At 35.7% G+C, this 13,376-nt stretch overlaps 1 protein-coding gene across 1 annotated transcript in view; it reads left to right on the forward strand.

Moving 5' to 3' along the window:
* Nkain3 (sodium/potassium transporting ATPase interacting 3) overlaps positions 1 to 13,376 on the forward strand; it is a 713,236-nt gene that overhangs the window by 669,898 nt on the left and 29,962 nt on the right. The window contains exon 5 of the mRNA XM_012517190.1: positions 1,065 to 1,125. Within this exon, the coding sequence (XP_012372644.1) occupies positions 1,065 to 1,125 (61 nt within the window). The remainder of the gene's footprint in view (positions 1 to 1,064; positions 1,126 to 13,376) is intronic.

Genomic DNA, 13,376 nt, shown 5'->3' on the forward strand with positions numbered 1-13,376 from the left:
TTTTTTTTCTTTAAAATAAAATAACTGATGTCAAAAAAAAAAAAATTTGGAGAGGAGAAAATGAGCAGTAAATAAATGACGCAACCATGTTCCCAAGGGAAAAAAAAATCAAATAAATTTAAAAAAAAATCTTAGACTAAAATAGATTGATCAACAATTTTGTTCTCTAGGAATAAAAGTGTCTCTGGCTCCATGGACTAAAAATCATTTTCTCAGTATAATAAGAGCAGAAAGCAATATGAGAAGCTACAAAAGCTGTTGTTCTTGCTTGCATTTACTCTCTGAGCCACTAATATACAAAGTATAAATGTTGTCTTCTATTTCTTTTTACCACAACTTATCACCAGAAAGTTCTTACATTTCTTATGATGTAATTAACAAAACAACTTAGTAGCTAGATAGAATTTACATCTCAGAGAATGTTAAGTAATGAAATACATGGTTATTTATTTATTTACTCATGTATTTATTTATTATGTATTCAGTACAGGGTCTCACTACACAATGATCCTCCTGTTTTCGGCCTCCCCAGCACTGAGATTGCAGGCGTGCATCACAACTGGTCTCAATGGTCAGCTCAGCATTCCTGGGTGCAGGGCTTGCTATTCAATTTATAAGCAGCAAATTTTGATTCCTTTTATGATTTCTCACATTAAAATAGTTGCAGTAATAATAAGTATGGTATAAATTGTTTTTAAGTAGTAAAAACTTACGAATAACGTATACTTATTCCTAAATTCTATATCAAATCTAAGAAAAGAATCTAGAAATTGTTTTCCCTTAGTCCTGCTTTGTTTATGGTTTTATGAGACAGTCTTGATATGTAACCCAAGCTAGCCTCAGACTCACAACACTCTTGCATCAGGCTCCCAAGTGTACTGCTGCATATTTTCAAGAAAGTTCTTAAGGTGACATAGAAATGAAAAGAGTCTTTTAATTTGCAGCTATTGTTTGAAATGAGATTTTTTTTCTATAATAATTCATAGAAATTACTAGCACATATTCTTTATATTTATAGATGTTAGGTATAAATTGTAAGGTATATATTCTTTTCTTCTTTGCAGTTGGTTGGTTTTGTGTATGCCTGTTATGTGATCAGTATTTCCATGGAAGAGGAAGACACATGTAAGTACTGTTATATATTCCTGTGGGTTCATTTTCAATGTGATTCAGCTTCTAAAACTGTCATTCGAAGACTATGAACTCTTTCATATCCAAAATGATAGAACGAGGTAAAGTTATAATGAAGGGTTGAGACACTAAATTGTGCACAAATCAAGTGATATCAGATATTGAAGTTATGTGGGAGCATGAGCAGACTTGGGAGCCTAAGGACTGCTATTGTCTGTTGCCTTTGTAGCATTTAGCAGGGATTTGAACAGTACTCTGTGTAGATAGTAAGGAGTACTTTATTTATCACCAACCATGATTATGTTGGTGGTAGAATTTTTAAGTCTAATAGTATATCAATACAATGCATTAAGCAAAATCCATACACATTAAAACTATATGAAATGCTATGATAAAAACAAACATTACAATCTTCAAGGTAGGATATAAAAAATACAAGATATACTATAAAAGGGTTACTAGAATGCTTAGAAGCTGTTATATTTTAGTACCAAATGAAAGACCTAAAGTTATATTATAGAGATTTAGTGCAAAGGGTGTCCCATGTCACGTACTGACTGCTGGCTGATACGGAATGCATTCTTCTCACAGTCTCTTACAGGTTCATGTGCTACCAAAAAGAACCTAAATTTGTTTTTCAAAAGGCATTTTTTATAGAAAAGTCATACTTAACCAAACTAGATATTTATCACTGGCACTGCAACTATTGTCATAATTGTAAAATGGATTATTTGCCAAAATGAGGATAAGTAGCTACTATTATAGCTTTTTTCTAAAACACAATTTCAAAGCACTCTGATGCTGCACTCTGTCAATATGTATTCTATACGACATATGAACTAGAATTTAATTCATAGTAGGATTTTTTTCAATTTATTTGGTCAAATGTAGGAAATATTAGACCTTGTGATTAAATGTATCAAATAATGAAAATATGCAAAAACATTGTATCATATATTTCATGCTTACTTGGGGATTTTTAAAAATACTAGATGAGTCTGAGAGTTTCTTAAACTTCTAAAGTATGATTGTAATGACAATACATTTTACTTTGGTGTTCACTTTTAAAATTACAGTTCCAGGAGTTGCATTAGCTCCACAATCTGACAAGGTTAATGTACAGACAGTGAGCAGCAGCATGCTTCACTTCTCAGCCAAGACAGGCTGCAAGGCCAGAAACAACTGGTTGAGTACAAATGATTTGCACTGAAACTGTGACATAAAGGATGTTTTGGGGACTTAGGCTAAGTGTATTCTTCAAAAATTGATACATTGGTAAATCCTAGCTGTATCTTTTATAGACTGATTTTGAGTAGCTATCCCCCATGCCTGGCCCCACAAATAACATTCCATGTTCTTCTTTTTTCCTTCATAAACTGCTGGGAGGCTCTAAATAGATGCCAGTAACTGTCCTACCTTATTTTGGGAGAAACATACAGTAATCATTAATCATTAGTCTCCTTTTATGTGGTACAGTAAAATAGAAAAGACTTCTTTGAGACCTGTGATTTTAAGTAAAACTTAGAAACACAGCATGACATGTGAAATCAAAGGCTCATCTAAGACAGGTGAATGTTTTTGACCTTCTATTGGCCCTCTTTTAAAATAATGATGTCAGCTGACATAGATTGTATTGCTACTAGCACATAGTGTATTCCCATTGACTTTGATTTCTTCAATTAACTTGTTTCTCTACAGAAATCTCTGAATCAGCTATTTTAATGCTCATCAAACTGAGATTGGAGCAGCTGCTAGCAGACCCATTCCATTAAAGGTTTAATTCTAGTGTTTGTTATTAGGGCCATGCTTTAAGCTCCAAGAGGCATCTGGATATAATAGCTGCATGGTCATCAATTCAAATAATACTTAGAGTCAAAAAAAGGCTTAGGTGCTCAAAACAAAGTGAATATACCCAATTTAACAAGATAATCTACTGCAAGAGAGGGGACAGTGAAAAGTAATCACAAACCTTTTAATCTGATAGTTCTCAAACAAGGGCAATTTTACATTTTTATTGAAAGGAAAAATCCAAAGTGAAAATGTAATTAAATTTTCCCAGAGTTCTCGGAAGGAAGATGTGAGCAAAATGTAATGTCTATGAGCAATCGCAGGGATCTCATACCCCAGTGCAATTGGTGCCAGTGCTAAGCTTTTAGGTGAAGTAACAAACGGCTTTGGATGTGACGCTTCCAGCTCACAGGCAGGAAGATATGGCCTTCGAATTGTTCTTCCCTATTCTAAGTGCAAAATAAGAAAACAGCATTGGTAACATTCCAGCTCTTCTATGAGTATTTCTGGAAAGCTTATTCTGAAGGGAACTATAAATATAATGTAATAGGACAGTATTTGCATGGACAATATACTATTTTTTATTTTGATACCTGTTCAAACTATTGAAAATTTCTGAATTATGCAAAACACAAAATTAGGCCCTGTTCTTGAGCTGCAAACCATTGGCTAGCCTTAAAAATTAATAACAACCCTGCTTCTCTCCCTTTTTATGGAACTAATACTTCAGACAGACATTTCTGAAGCATAATAAATTCCTGAAGAAATGCTCATTTCCAGCCGCCCATCATCTTAGTTACCTCTGAGCCTCTTTACTGTTTCTTTATAAAAATTATGATCTCAGGTCAAAAACAATGAAATAAAATGCAGGCCAAGGCCAAGTGCTAAATGGGGGTCAATGCTTTTTATCACTTGTTGTAATGAAAAAGCAAATTTATTTCTCTTCATTTCATTTGTTATTTTTACATGTCTGTATGGCTATCAATCTCTACAAGCACTTTTGTGAGGCTGGGATCTTCAGAAACTGTGATCACAAAAGACTGTTAGCATCTTGTTTGCGAATCGTCTACTACTGCAAATGAACTTGCCAGCTTGTTACTGTCTTGTTAAGACTTGCTGGAAAGAATGCCTTTAATTCAGGGAAGCATGGGGGCAAGGCAGCAAATGCTGAAAAGGAGGAACTAGCTTATGGAAATGCAGTCAGGCTTTTTCAAAGAATCAGATCAGTACCACTTCTCACATTAAGTCTGAAATTACACCTGTGGCTTTTGTTTTGTTCTGTAATTCCCCCAGTCTAGTCTGGGTTATATATGTTGAATGGAAGAAAAGAAAAATATGCTGAGAACCTTAATATTTTTTTGAAAATTAAATGAACCCTTCAGATCTGGTTTCCATATTTTATATTGAAAAGCTCAAAGTAGCTCCTTTTGACCCTGGCTATTGGACTTTTGGGAAACTGCCCATTGGAAGGAAATATGGCTACTAGAAAACATCATTTCTACTGCCCTTGAAATTTCCTGCTACCTAGTGCTCATGTATGTGCCTATCTGCCCATGAACTCCTTCTAAGAGGATGAAGAAATGCTACCATAATAATGATATGAGTTAGAATTTAAAAGAAAAGGCTGTCTACTTCTAAAAATTTACTAGCAATGCTAACAAAGAAGAAATTAACTAGCTTGCATGTTAAATTCCAAGTTTTCTCTCCTTGATTTATAATAAATGGAGAAGACTCAAAGAAATGGCAGCTGCAAGGTCAGGAAAAAGGCGCAGTAGAGGCCTGGATGATTCTCAGAATAGAAAATTTACCATTGCTCAGTGCCCCTTGCACAGTGTCTATTTGAACACTATGGAAAAAGATAGTGCTGTGAGAATGGAAGATGGAAACGTTCACAAAACCTGGGCTCCAGGCATTTTGGACTCACAGCTGACATGTCAGAGGAATCAGTGTTGGCCCACGCAGCAGTGAAGAACCTCCTGGTTTGCAGAGAATAGAATTTCTCTTAGCAACTATGTAGTCATTGCCCTGAAAGCCAGTTTCCTCAGGTTCTCCACTAGGGTTCAGAGTTTGAGCACCAAGCAGTTCCTCTAATTTCCTGAGAAGGGTCTGTGTCTTAGTTACTCTTCTCTCGTTGCTGGGACAAATACCCAACACTTAAAATGAAGGAAAGAAAGGTTTATTTAGCTCACAGTTACTGGAGGTTTCAGTCCATACTCAGCTGGGTCCAAGGCAGAGCAGCACAGAGCAGAAAGCAACCTTTCATGGCAGAGGCAAAGAGCAAGCGCTCAAGGGAGGGGTAGCAGCAGCTCAAGCAGCTGGCTTCTCTTCCCACCTTACATTGTAATGCAAATTACCTGCCCCAGGGTAGGGAAGTACTCACACCTATGGGTACTTCCCAGTATTTACCCACCTATGGGTAATCCCAGCAGTACTAAAACCCATAATCCCAACCTTGGATCACACATAATCCCAGTGGATCATGAGTTAACACAAACTCTAGAAATCCTCACCCCATAACTGCATGAGGCTTTGGGGGGACAACTAGACACAAACCATAACAGTCTGACACAGAATTGCACTCACCAAGCTTCCACTAGAATAGACTGATGGAAGCAGAATCATTATTTTGTCTCCTGCCATAACCCTAGGGCATAGAAAAGTGCTTTTCACTTTGAATTTGATAAAGAAATAGTTGTTAAACTTATATGTTTAGGATATTCTCTGAGCATAGCGACTCATTTCTTTCTAAATGATTTCAAGGTCCCTAAGATTGTTGAGATGATACTGTCTTATGTTTAGAATTTCATAAGCTGTAAGACCAGGCAGGTGGCTTATGCCTGTAATTCCAGCCCTGGGGAGGCTAAAACAGGAGAATCGCTACAAGACCAAGCTGTGTAGTGAGGCCCTGTACCAAATACATAAAATTTATAAATAAAAAGAATTTAGTAAACTACTTTATGCATTTCCAAATATTTATGGAGTGAAAATGCCATAATTAGGTGTATTTTTAATAATTTTGAATGTCAAAATGTAGAGATAGTTTAAAACTTCAGTGTACTGTACCACTCTTATTCTACCACTCTTAAAACAAGAGTTTGATTGCATGGACCCTGGAATAAAACATCCCTGAGAGAACAGAGACTTGATGCATCCAAAATAAGGCAGATATTGAGGACTGAACTCCTCTGCAAACTAGATGCAAGGGGGCAGGGCTACTGTCAAAGAGTGCTGCCAGTAGCTGATGGCTTTAACCAGCCAACCAATGGGAAGGCCACACACAGTATAAGCTTCAAGCAAAAATACTGTGGCTGAAACACAAGATTTCAGCCCATGAGCAAGTAATTAAGAATGTCTCTTCTAGGAAGAATATGGTAAGCACACAAATACCCAAGCCATGAATTAAGCAACATCTCCAGATGCAAGAGAGAGAGAGACAGAGAAAGACAGAGACAGACACAGACACACGGAGATAAACAGAGAGACAGACAGACAGAGAGATGGAGAGAGACAGAGACACAGAGACAGAGATGGAGACACAGTGACCAAGACACAGAGACAGAGACAGAGACAGAGACAGAGACAGAGACAGAGACAGAGATATAGAGACAGACAGAGACAGAGAGACAGAGAGAGAGACAGAGAAACAGAGAGACAGAGACAGAGAGAGGGAGAGGGAGAGAGAGAGAGAGAGAGAGAGAGAGAGAGAGAGAGAGAGAGACCCTTTCACTAAAGCCAGCTCCAAAGTCAGCACCAGACTTGGCACCAAAGCAACTGTGCCTCTTCTTAAGCCAGGAAGTGTAGGTCAGCCTGACTAGTGAATGCCTACATTGCTCTCCTAACTTACCTCCAACTACAGCTCTTTGCTGAGTTCACCATGGCTTTGCACACATGGGTCTTTGAAAGGATGCTCTCTCTGCCTACATACTATGACCCTCTCTCTGTCACACACTATCTTGCATACCACTGCCAATTCCCAAATTCAGTGGCTTTTCTCAGGCTAAATTAAGGCAACTGTGATACACTGATATATACTTTCATTACACATTGTGCATTTTCTTTGTGAAAATTACATGGTAATTTTTGCATGCAATTCTTTATTTTAAATAGAAAAAATAACAGTAGAATAGTTTCAAACCCAAATAGTAGAAGAGTTACAATAATTAATACATTGCATATTATCTTTCTAGTAGTTGTTCAGAGTACAAGCTATAGGCATATATGTTGTCCAAACAATATTAGTACAAACCTTTCTTTTCAATAAAGTAAAAGAAACCAGCTGCATAACAGTCTTAACTATCTTGTGTATAAATATTTTTGTCTTTTTCTCTTTCTTCCTTTCCCTTTTCCTCCATCACTTTTGTCAGTTTTTCTTTAAAGCTCCTTCCCATTTCACAATATCTATTGTACATTGTATTATTTGGATTTTGTTTCTTCATTTAGTTTCTCACACTAGTGAAACAATATAAACAATGATGTTTATACACATGGGCCTGATTTATTTCATTTCTGAATACAGTCATGAGTTGCATTTGTTTACCTACAAATGTCTCCAGTTTATGCCTTTTTATGGCTTATCAGTAATCCATTATATATATATATATATATATATATATATATATATATTTAAACTGCATTTTTCAAATCCATTCCTCAGTTTATGGGCATTTAGGTTGTTTTCAAGATTTAACTATGATGAAGTGTACTGTTATGCACATGGATGCACATATATCCCTGTGGTATGTTTTAATTCTTCTGAGAGGACACCCAAAAGAGCAAGAATGAGATCTCTAACTCTACCTTTTTGTGGAATCTCCACACTGATTTCCACAATGGTTACACCAATCTACATTCCCACCAACAGTGGAGAAGTGTTCCTTTTTCCTCACAGCCTTCTCAGCATTTAATATCAGTGTTGTTTTAATTTGCTTTTCTCAAATGCTCAATGATGTCAAACTTTTTATGTATTTATTTTCCACTTGTATTTCTTCATCTGAGAAGTGTATATTCAACTCAGATGCCCATTTTCGATCGGATCTTGAATTTGGAGGGGTCTGATTTTTTTCAATTCTTTATATAAAATTCAAGAATTAGTAATACAAAGGGGAAAATCACAACAGATCCCACAGAAATCCAGGAAATCATCAATACCCAATATATGAATCTAAATTCTAATAAGATGAAAAACACAGAAGAAATGGAAAGATTCCTAGCCATAGTTGAATTATCAAAACTAGACCAAAAATATATAAAATTTCTAAATAACCCAGCATCATTCAATGAAGTTGAAAGTGCAATTAAAACTTTACCAATAAAGAAAAGTCCAGGCCTTGATGGATTTACTGTTTGTTAAATTCTACAAGAAATTTAGAGAATAACTAATGATACTAATGCTTAAGTTCTTTAAAGAAAGAAATGGAAGCAATACTTAAAAAATCATTCCTGGAAGCAAATATTACCCCATTTCCAAAACCAAAGAAGAGCTCAACTAAAAAAGAAAACTACACAACAATCTCCTTAATGATCATAGATGCAAAAATTTATAATAAGACACTGGCAAACAAAATGCAGCAAATCATCAAGAAGATTATATATCATGACCAAGTAGGATTCACCCCAGGGATGCAGAGATAGTTCAACATATGCGAATCAATAAATATAATGTACAATACTAACAGAACCAACAACAGACTCACACAATCATCTCAATCGATGCAGAAAAAGCATTTCACAAAGTACAATATCCATTCATGACAAAAATTGGAGTAGATGGTCTTTACCTCAATCTGATAAAAGTTATCTATGACAAACCAACAGTAAACATCATATGTGGTCAAAAACTGAAAGCTTTCACCCTAAAATCTGCAATGAGTCAAGGATGTCCTTTATCACCACTCCTCGTCAATATTGTTTTGGAAACAGCAATTAGACAAGAGAAAAAACCAAAAAGTATAATGATAGGAAAGAAAGATGTTAAATTATCATTATTTGTAATTTTAATATGTTATTCACTGGGGTCAAGTTCACTTCCTAACATAATACATACTCTGCATGATAATCAGTGAATGAGTACCAACCATATAAAAGCATGAACAAATGACTCAGAAGTATTAGAGCTTCCACTGGCAAAAACTGGACAGGAAATCTTTCCTTTTTTATTCTCCAATATACCATATACTGGTATATAGGCCATGCTTAAGTATATGCAAAAAAACAGAAATTATCCCATGAATATTAGCTGACCACAATGCAATGAAACTGGAAATAAATGACAAAAGAAACTAGAAAAAAACTCTAAATACATGGAAATTAAAATGACACCCTACTCAGGAACCAATGGGGCACAGATGAAATTAAATAAGAAATTCAATAATATCTACAATTCAATGAAAATTCAAGCACAACTTATAAGAATTTATGGGATACCATGAAAACAGTTATCAGAGAGAAAATCATAGCTGTGAACTCACACATTAGGAACACAGAACGAGAACAAATAAATACCCTAATGCTGCCTCTTCAACAACTAGAAAAGGAGCCCCTTACCTCAGCTCTTTAAGTGCCTGCTTCAACAAAGCAGTCAGGCTCAGGTTGCTGTGGTTCTATCCCCAGAACTCAAACCAGCCAAACCTGCCCTGAAGGCATTTGGAGCAAGAAAAAAAAAAAAAAAAAAAACTAGAAAAGGAAGAGCAAACCAAACCCAGAGCTGAAAGATGGGAAGAAATCATAAATTAGAGCAGAAATTAATTCAATTGAGACCACAAAAACAGTTCAAAGAATTAACGAAACAAAAGGCTGGTTCTTTGAAAGATTAAATAAGATCGATAAGCCCCTAGCTAACCTCATCGAAAAGAGGAAAGAAAAAATTCAAATACAAACAATAAAGAATGGAAAAGGTGTAATTACCCCAGACCAAGTGGAAATTCAGAAGATTATCAATTGCTACTTTGAGAAACTTTACTCTCACAGAATAGAAGACACAGAAGGAACGGACAGATTCTAAAAAAGGTACAAATTACCAAAACTGAATCAACAAGATATAACCACTCTCAATAGCCCAATAACAGCCAATTAAATGAGAGATGTAATTTAAAAAAAAAACCTACTGACCAAGAAAAGTCCAGGTCCAGATGGATTCACAGCAGAATTCTACAAGAACTTTACAGAAGATATACTCCCTATACTCCTCAAACTCTTCAACAAAATTGAAAAGGAAGCAATCCTCCCAAAATCATTCCTGGAAGCAAGTATTGTACTGATACCAAAACCAGGGAAAGATGCAACTAAGAAAGAGAACTACAGGCCAGTCTTCCTCATGAACATAGATGCCAAAATCCTCAATAAAATCCCTAGCAAATAGAATACAGCAAATCATCAAGAAGATCATACACCATGACCAGGTAGGATTCATCCCAGGGATGCAAAGATGTTTCAATATTCAAAAATCTATAAATGTAATACACTATATCAATAGAGTGACAACTAAAAAGCACATGATCATCTCAATTGATACAGAAAAGGCTTTTGACAAAGTCCAACACTCATTCATATTCAAAGTCCTACAGAAAATTGGAGGAGATAGCCTCTACTGCAATCTGGTAAAAGCCATTTGTGAAAACCCAATGCTAACATAATTCCAAATGTGGAAAAATTGAAATCTTTTACACTTAGATCTGTTACAAGACAAGGATGTCCTCTGTCACCACTACTATTCAATATAGTTCTGGAATCATTAGCTAGAGCCATTACACAAGAGAAAGAAATAAAAGGAATAAGAATAGGTAAAGAAGAAGTTAAATTATCATTATTTGCAGATGACATGATACTTTACTTGGAAGACACAAAAAACTCCACCAAGAAGGTACTAGAATTAATACAGAAATTCAATAACATAGCAGGTTATAAAGTCAATACCCAAAAGTCAGTAGCATTCCTCTACACAGACAACAAACACACTGAGAGGGAAATTATACAAACAACACCTTTTACAATAGCACTGAAGAAAATGAAATACCTTGGAATTAATCTAACTAAAGAAGTCAAAAATCTTTTCAAGGAAAATTACAGTACTCTGAAAAAAGAGATCGTAGAGGATTTCAGAAAATGGAAAATTATTTCATGCTCCTGGATAGGAAGAACCAACATTGTGAAGATGGCCATACTCCCAAAATTGCTCTACAGATTTAATGCAATCCCTATCAGACTATCACCGACATACCTCACAGACATAGAGAAATCATTCCTAAAATTTATTTGGAACCAGAAAAGACCTAGAATAACAAAGGCAATCCTGGGCAATAAAGACAAGGCAGAAGGCGTCACAATTCCTGACTTAAAATTACACTACCAGGCTACTATGATAAAATCAGCATGCTACTTGTAATGAAATGGACCTGAGGATCAATGGAATAGACTAGAAGTCGCTGAAGCCTCTACAAACACACTCAGCCACCTTATCTTTGACAAAGGGGCCAAACATACTCACTGGAAGAAGATAGCCTCTTTAACAAATGGTGCTGGAAAAAATAGCTCTCTACATGCCAAAAACTAAAACTTGACCCAGGCCTATCACCATGCACTAAGCTAGAGTCAAAATGGATTAAAGATCTAAACATTAAAACAGAAACACTAAATCTCCTGGAAGACAAAGTAGGAGAAACTCTTGAAGACATAGGGGTAGGCAAAGAGTTCATGAACAAAAACCAAATCGCACAGGAAACACTTGAAAGAATTAACTGTCACCTGCTCTTATTGAGAAGTTTTTGCATGTCAAAAGAAATTGCCAACAAAGTAAAAGACAACCCACAAATTTGGAAAAAATCATGATAAGTAAGTACTGAGACAAAAGTCTGCTCTCTAGAATTTATAAAGAACTAAAAAACATTAGGGCCCCAAAATTTATAGATCCAGCCCAGAAATGGGCATCTGAGATGAACACAAACTTCTCAGAGGATGAAATTAAAGAAGCAAATAAATATATGAAAAAATGCTCCACGTCATTAGCCATCCGTGAAATGAAAATTAAAAAACATTGAGATATCATCTCACCCCAGAAAGAATGACTATCATAAAGAAATCAACCAACAATAAATTTGGAGAGGCTGTAGGGGAAAGGGAACCCTTCTCCACTGTTCATAGAATGTAGACTGTTGCAACCATTACGGAAATCAGTGTGGAGACTCTTTAGAAAACTTGGGCTGGAAATCCCTTTAAACCAGCTATTCCTTTACTGGGAATTTTCCCAGAGGATCTGAACATATCATATCATAGTGATATATGCGTGCCTATGTTTATAGCAGTACAATTTGTGATAACCAAATCTTGGAAACAACCAAGATGCCCATCACCTGAGGAAAGATGAAAAAGATGTGGTATTTTTATACAATGGAGTATTACTCAGCTATAAAGAATGGTAAACTTGAAGCCTTTATATTGAAGTGGATTCCACTTGAAGATACACTTATAAGTGAAATAAACCAGACACAATTGTGTAAGTATCGTATAGTTTCCCAAGTATAAGAACTCAAGGGCTGGGGAGATGGCTCAGTAGAATAAGCACTTTCCTGGAAAGCGCAAGGGTATGAGTTCAATCCCTGGTTCTGAAAAAAAAAAAAAAAAGAACTCAAAAGAAGAAATACAAATAGAAAGGTATAATACAACTAAAAGGAAAGCAAGAACTTGAGGACTAACTAATTAAGAGATGGAAAAGAGAAGAGCTATGAAACATGACTGTGGCAAGCCTTACAGTTATATGTAGAAGATGGGCAAGGCAATGATCCTGAAAATCTTCAGAAGACTTTTGAATCTAGCAGTTAATTAGAAGGATTCTCACCCTGACTAACTATATATACTGACACCTGTGAACTAAGCAACTGCACTGAAGATGGCAATTTGTAATAGTAGATTCATGCTTGAAGTGCCTGTCATTCTGGTCTTCTGAATACGGGCTACTTTTCATGACATGCCAGTTGCTGCCATGCTATCTCTCATATAGATGATTGTTCAAAAAGAAAGGGGTGGTAAATGAAGGCAGGAGACAAGAAAAGGAATGTTGCAGGACTGTCCTGCTACAAGGTTGTATATGGTTAGATTTCTGGACTTATGTGTAAACATAAGAAGCATATAATTCTTTATGCCTATTTTCAAAATATATTTTAATTTTTTAATGTTTTTTCATCATATTCTGTAGGGACTTAAAGTTAACATACCAATACTTGGTGAAAAAATACCTGTTCATGTTATGCCTAAGATGTTTGATATTCAGACAGACAGTGAGGTTAAGCTTAACAGCCTAGGTTGTATGGTAATAACAATAAGCTTCTCTTTTAGAGGGTTAACAACCTAAGTTTGCAGACCAAAGTTAGAGAAAAAGGAGGGCTGCAAGGAAAGCCAACATTTTGGCCCTAGCCTTCCAAGGTCAATTAAGACTAAGGACATATGAGAACTTGTACTGTAATATC

Source organism: Octodon degus, unplaced genomic scaffold (genome assembly GCF_000260255.1).
Source record: "Octodon degus isolate 3935 unplaced genomic scaffold, OctDeg1.0 scaffold00152, whole genome shotgun sequence".
NCBI lineage: Eukaryota > Metazoa > Chordata > Mammalia > Rodentia > Octodontidae > Octodon > Octodon degus.